We start from the raw sequence: 6,562 nt of genomic DNA, 5'->3' as shown, positions 1-6,562 counted from the left end.
TGATTACACTGAAGTCCACAATTGCAGTTAAAATCAATTAAGCATTTTGGGATTAATTATTTTATTTCTATAGATAACATGCGGCATGTTTTTGTATTTATCTTTCTTCTCGAGAAAATTCAAACTTTTTATTCGACCCTTTCGTGGCCTACCGCCTGTTGTAACAATTTGACCAGCATCCAAATTATCTGGCAGCATCTCAACTGCATGTTCAATATCAAAATTTGAGTTAATTTCCATAATATTAAGGTTCAACTCACCCTCCTTGTAACGTTTAAACCATGTACTGCATTATTTTCACTTGTATAAGTATTTTTCCTTGCATCCAAATTATCTGGCGACGACTCAACATTCATATCCATACTATAAAGATTCACTATTCTTTCAGTAGACTCATAAAATAATCCCACATCCGAATTGCTAACTATTGATATTATCCAGTTATCCAGTATTAATTCTAAACAACTTGACCGTTTCACTTATAATATTTAAGATACTAATTGAATACCAAGCCAATTTAATATTACATCCATACTACTTGGATATTTTTTGCAAAATTAAAAAAAACTACCTCAAGGAAGATAATAAACTTGCAAAAAAGATCCAAGCTATTTGGATCTATATAGTAAAATTAATTAAAGCCGAAAAGTCCTATATACTAATATGCGAAAAAGATCCACGGTATTTGGATCTATATTGAAAAATTAATTAAAGTCATACAGTCCTATACACTAATACGCGAAAAAGATCCAGGTAACTTTGATCCACATTATAATGTCGCAACAAATATCCAAGTGCTTTGGATCTTGCCTGAGTAGTATTTATTTTTTGCAAACAACATTTTATCAAGATATCGTTTTACAGAAATGTCGTACACCTTGGATCTTTTTTGCAGAATATGGAGTACTTACAATTTTCTCTACGCGTTGGTATATATAACTCAATTTTGGTCATTCTGTGGGTTGGATCTTGTTTGCAGAAATACGTCCAATTAGATTAATTTTATTGTATTGATGCGTTCTTCGTGATCCTTGATTTATTATTCTGTACGGAGCCGATAAATGCACACTTACGTAGTCCAAAAAGAACACTTCCAAAACGACATTATTTTAAAGATTTTTGTTTATGTACAGATATTTGTTGAGTAGGTAGATAGTATGTACCTACCCACAATAACCTTATTTCGCTCATTGTGAATAAAAATAAATGAAAATACCTATTATTCGCTATTGATTCTGAAGTCCCTTGAGATGTTGATCGTATTTTTTGCCTTGTGCTCTTCTGTGCTGGCCCCTTTTTACCCCCTTTTCTTCTCGATTATTTATCTCTCTGGTTGCTCATCTTGTTTTGCCGGCTGGCAGGACTGACGCTTCTATCGTAGCGTGCTTTGTCTTTGGTTATTCATTAGTTGATTGTTTTTCCTTTGTTCAGAAGCGAAAAAATTTTCTCAAACGTTAAAGTGCAGTTAAATTGTGAAATTTGTGCAATAACATGGAGCATAATGAAGCCAGCAACGTCACGGAGGGACTAGCGATGGAGACCGACTCGAATAAGTCGGAATTGCTGTTGGATGATCCAGTGGGTGAACTGAGGGCAACAGTAATGTCACTGGATAACAAGGTATCGCAGATTTTTTCAATCTTGACCCAACAGGGTCTGCCTGCAGTGGTGCCTACTCCGCAGATGCCGACGGTAAACATCGACTCTCCGGTAAGTTTTTTTACGGCCGCCTGCAAGGCCTGAAACAGCAGAAAAACCCAACAGGATTCCGTTGCTTGTATTTAATGTCGTAGTTCAGGAGCCTGCTTTTCCGACGCCAGACAAGGCTCGGATAGCGGAATTTACCAGGCTCCAACTGTTCGACACAGATAATTGGGCGGGGGTTCGCTACGCTGAAACCCAAAAACAATATTTGGCGGCCTCGTCTTCGTTGAGTTGGAACTCAACGGTGAGTTACGCCCCTACGATCGTTCATCGCAAACGATACATCTAATGGAGCGTACGATCACCGGCCTCCAAAATGCGATGCTCGCTCAAAAGGAGTGTATTTGAGACGCGTTACAGCGAGTGGTCGACTCTGTCAGCGACCACACCATCGGTACGGCTCTTTTTGAGACGGTCGTAAAGGAGTTCGGGCCCTCTTCCGCACTCAACAAAATAACTGAGGACGTCACCCGAATCCTTTGTGGAAAACGGACAGAGTTGGTTCAGACGAGGCGGAAGAAAATCCTCTCCGGATAAAAGACACCTTCACGCGAGAGGCTCTTAACAAGATCCCACCTAGCGCCGAACATATCTTCAATAAAGATAAACTGGCGGTGTTCCTAGAAAGAGGTGGGGGTCGTGAGAAGGTCTTCGATCAGACCACCAAAGTGGTTGACCAGGGCAGGGAGAGTCAACCTAGCACTTCGTCAGGTGGACACAAGGACACCTTTCGGAGGCAGGGATAAACGAGGAGGATACCAGACCAGGTTAAGGGTGGCTTGCCGAGAGGCCCACGCCCATCCAACCGAGGTTTTTTCAGAGATAACCGAGGTGGTGCGAGGGGCACTTACCCTAGACGCAGGTGACCGGGTCTCCCTCACCACGTTCAAAGGGGGACGCCTCCAGCATTTCCAGGAAATCTGGCAGGCCAAGGGTGCACCACCACAATTATTAAAAATAATAATGGGAACCCGTATTCCGTTTATAAAGAAACCCCCTCTAATAATGCCTTCCGTACAATTCCAAAAGGATTTCCAAACGCGACAATCGCCGGAGATTACTTCACAAATCGCGGAACTGAAGAAATCGGGATCATTGGAATTGGCAGAACCATCTCCGAGCTTCCTCTCAACCCTGTTCCTAGTAAGGAAGCAAGACGGCAGTCAACGACCCATCTTCAACCTAAAACGCCTAAACGGTTTCCTACAACCAAGGCCGTTTAAACTGTTCCACCATTTCAAGGTCCCAACATTCATGCAAAGGGAAGACTGGTTAGTAAAAATAGACCTAAGCCAAGCGTACCTACATGTACCTATAGCTATACAACATCGCCGATTTCTTCGGCTAGCTTACCAAGGAGAACTCTTTCAATTCACGTGCCTTCCGTTCGGACTGTCGGCAGCACCAAGACTGTTTGCCTCATTAACAAACTGGTGGCCGAACATCTCCGGGGAAAGGGTATGAGAATCGTCACTTAGACGACTTTCTGATGGCAAATCAGTCCAGAGAGATTCTTCTGTCGCAACTGACTTATATGATAGATTTCATGCAGGCACTAGGCTGGATAATCAACAAGAAAAAATCTTGTCTGATTCCAAGCTAACAGCGGGAGTTCTTGGGTATCACGTGGGATACTCACAACAATCGTAAATATCTATCAACAGAGAAGTGCACATCACGTCGTCACCACCTGCAATTGCAAATCCAAAAAGGCAGTTGGTCGCTCAGGCAGGCCCAACGCCTCCTCGGGTGACTCAACTTTGTAACTTTCGTCACTCTACAGGGGAGGTTGCATTGCCGGCGTCTACAACGTACAAGGAGCCACCCTCACAAATCAACATCAATTCCACCACAAGCTCGAGAGGACATCATGTGGTGGATTCAAGCGGTGGGCTCCTCAGGAAAGATTCACAGGGCAACCTACAATCACTTCCTCACCACAGACGCAGCCGATTCAGGCTGGGGAGCGCAGTTAGATGAGTGCCACCTATCAGGTACATGGACAAAACGCCAATCCACGTGGCACTCCAACCGAAAAGAGCTGTATGCAGTACTCTCAGCCATACAACTCCGGGAGCAAACGCTAAGGGGATCAGAATTACTCCTACAAACTGACAACAAAACAGTGGTGGCCTACATCAACAACGAAGGGGGCACAAAGTCCGCAACCCTACTAAGTCTTTGCCGACAGATTCTGGAAATCGCCAACCAGGCCAGTATATCATTGACTGCACAATACCTTCCAGGAAAATACAACTGCGTGGCAGACCATCTCTCACGCAGCAAAATTATCCCAGAATGGCACCTAGTTATGGCAGCTACAGCTCCCCTATTTCAAAAATAGGGACTCCAAGACGTAGACCTGTTCGCGTTCAACACAGCTCAAGGAAGGTCTTTCATATAACACTATTCTTGTACATAAGTCGGCCATAGCTACCTTTTGCAAACCTATGATCAGTAAAGACATCAGCAGTAACATAGTAGTGCGTCATATGTTAAAAGCCATATCCACCCGCAAGACTAGACCTACAAAACCACCGATTTGGGATCCAAGAATAATCGTGGACTACCTCAAGAAAACAACACCACTAGTATACAACCTATATGAAGTTTCACGCAGAACAGCTATATTATTATTACTCGCATCGGGACGACGGTTCATGACCTTACCCTACTCAGTGTAGCGGATAATGGCCTAGTCCAGGGCTCGGCAAACTCTTGGAACAAAAGAGCCAAATATGAGTATCACAACGGTTAAAAAAATTCGAGAGCCATACATATATTTTTATAAACATGATTTATTTCAGTGAATGTTATTGTTTATTTATCAAGTAAAGAAGATTTTGCGAATAAAACTAACGCAATAATATAAGTTCTTTTATTGTTGACATTATAAAAATATTTTTTACAGAAAATGAGTTACATACAAATTTCACGCATTCCTTAAAACTAATGTGAACAATGAATGACCTTCCTTGCATTTCTTTGGAGAGTGTCTGTATGTTTGGTATGTAACTATTGTAGTTTTCAATTTTAGGCGCGACTCCAAATTCACATTGGTTATTTGGCTTCTCTAAATGCTATTTATATTGTTCATCGTAGTATCTACCTTATTATGTAGATCTTTTAGAGCGCTCCGCTGTGTTGTGAAATTGAATTGCATTGCATTTTCTCTCTCCAAATCCTCAATTTTGGTGGAAAGACCTACAAATTTTGAGCTACATAACTCTTTGCTTGTTAAATCCACAAAAAAATCTATTTCAAAAGTGCTCGTGTCAATATGAAATGGGGACAAATGTAATTTGTTGATTTTTGCAATGGGCGGATTTAAAACGACAACAAACATACCTTTTTTTAAAAAATCTGAATTGGTAATTTGGCAAAGAGACGCACGCCAATAATCAAAGATCCGCGGTTTGCCGACCCCTGGCCTAGTCGATAATGGCGACCTTATAATTATATGGCCAGTGTTTGGTTCCAAGACAGACACATCAAGGCACCGCCAATCTGGATGGAAATTAAGTGCTTCCAGTTGCCAAAACATCGATCCAGTATTTTGGCTACGAAAACTTATCTGCGTTTCCAATGAGAGATGAGAAGAGGGTGGTAATATTCCGGCATTATTTATCTCATCAAGAGGCCCCCCAAAACCTGCGACTCGAGCAGTCATCGGAAATTGGGTGAAGTCAGTACTCGCTGATGCAGGGGTACAGGAATCACCAGGCAGTACTCGATCAGCAGTCGCCTCTCTAAATTGGTTAGAGAACTACCCCATAGATAACATCCTGCAGAGAGGTAATTGGCACCAAGAAGCTACTTTTAAAACATTTTACCAGAGACCGATAGACACACAGACGTCTACAGCGGGGGAACAAAATATGTTGACCTCTCTGTTCAGCCCGGTGCACTGAGCCTAAAAGCAAGGAGATGTTGTACCTAATTCTCATGTTCGGTTCATCCACCTTATCTTGCAGGATCTATCTTGCTTTACCAGGTGATAACAAACAGATATCTCAAGGGACTTCAGAGTCAATAGCGAATAATGAAAGGAGTTTTACCTACCATTAAAACTCTTATTATTCTTGTTGACTCTGAAGTCCAAAGAACACCTACCTGGTTTCCTTGAGACATATCAAATTGAATAACCAAAGACAAAGCACGCTACGATAGAAGCGTCAGTCCTGCCAGCCGGCAAAACAAGATGAGCAACCAGAGAGATAAATAATCGAGAAGAAAAGGGGGTAAAAAGGGGCCAGCACAGAAGAACGCAAGGCAAAAAATACGATCAACATCTCAAGGGACTTCAGAGTCAATAAGAATAATAAGAGTTTTAATGGTAGGTAAAACTCCTTTCATTATCTTTTCCTTTCAACTGAAACCGGTTCATGAGGTTTACAAAATGTTGTGTATTTATGACATATTACCTCTTTTCTTATAATATGACTAATAATCTAATGCTAAGGTAGGTACTTTTGAATAAAACAATATTTTTATGAGTGAGAAAAATACACGAATATTTATTATAATATCATTCGCCTTTTTAAAAACCAATAGTATACCCATATAATACAATATTTTTCAGCCGTTTTGAGTTTTGTATGTAAAACACATTTTGATTTTTAAATTTACAAGTTTACCAACATTACCTAGATATAATTATTATAGGTTTTTTTGTAACAATATGCGTAGGTAGGTATTATCAATACCTATCTACCTATCTAAATACATTGATTGGTATTCCTATTATTTTTGCACAATTTAATTACCTGCTTGTTGGCCTGCGTGTTGATCATCCTCTTTCTCAAACGAAAGAAGACACTTCTCTTCTTTTCTTTCTTTTTTCATTTAGAGCGCGATG

General features: G+C 40.9%; 1 protein-coding gene across 1 annotated transcript; it reads left to right on the top strand.

The window, feature by feature from the left end:
* Positions 1 to 3,574: 3,574 nt before the first annotated feature.
* Positions 3,575 to 4,048, top strand: LOC147067352 (uncharacterized). The gene has a single exon (XM_085953584.1). It carries the CDS (start codon positions 3,575 to 3,577, stop codon positions 4,046 to 4,048), a length of 474 nt encoding a protein of 157 aa, XP_085809710.1.
* The last annotated feature ends 2,514 nt before the right edge of the window (positions 4,049 to 6,562 follow it).

The sequence above is a fragment of the Rhyacophila brunnea genome, unplaced genomic scaffold, assembly GCF_057557595.1.
Source record: "Rhyacophila brunnea isolate RB1 unplaced genomic scaffold, BYU_Rbru_1.0 scaffold_4, whole genome shotgun sequence".
In the NCBI taxonomy this organism is placed as follows: domain Eukaryota; kingdom Metazoa; phylum Arthropoda; class Insecta; order Trichoptera; family Rhyacophilidae; genus Rhyacophila; species Rhyacophila brunnea.
Note: the sequence above shows the minus strand (reverse complement) of the source record. Positions and strands in the feature narration are given on the sequence as shown.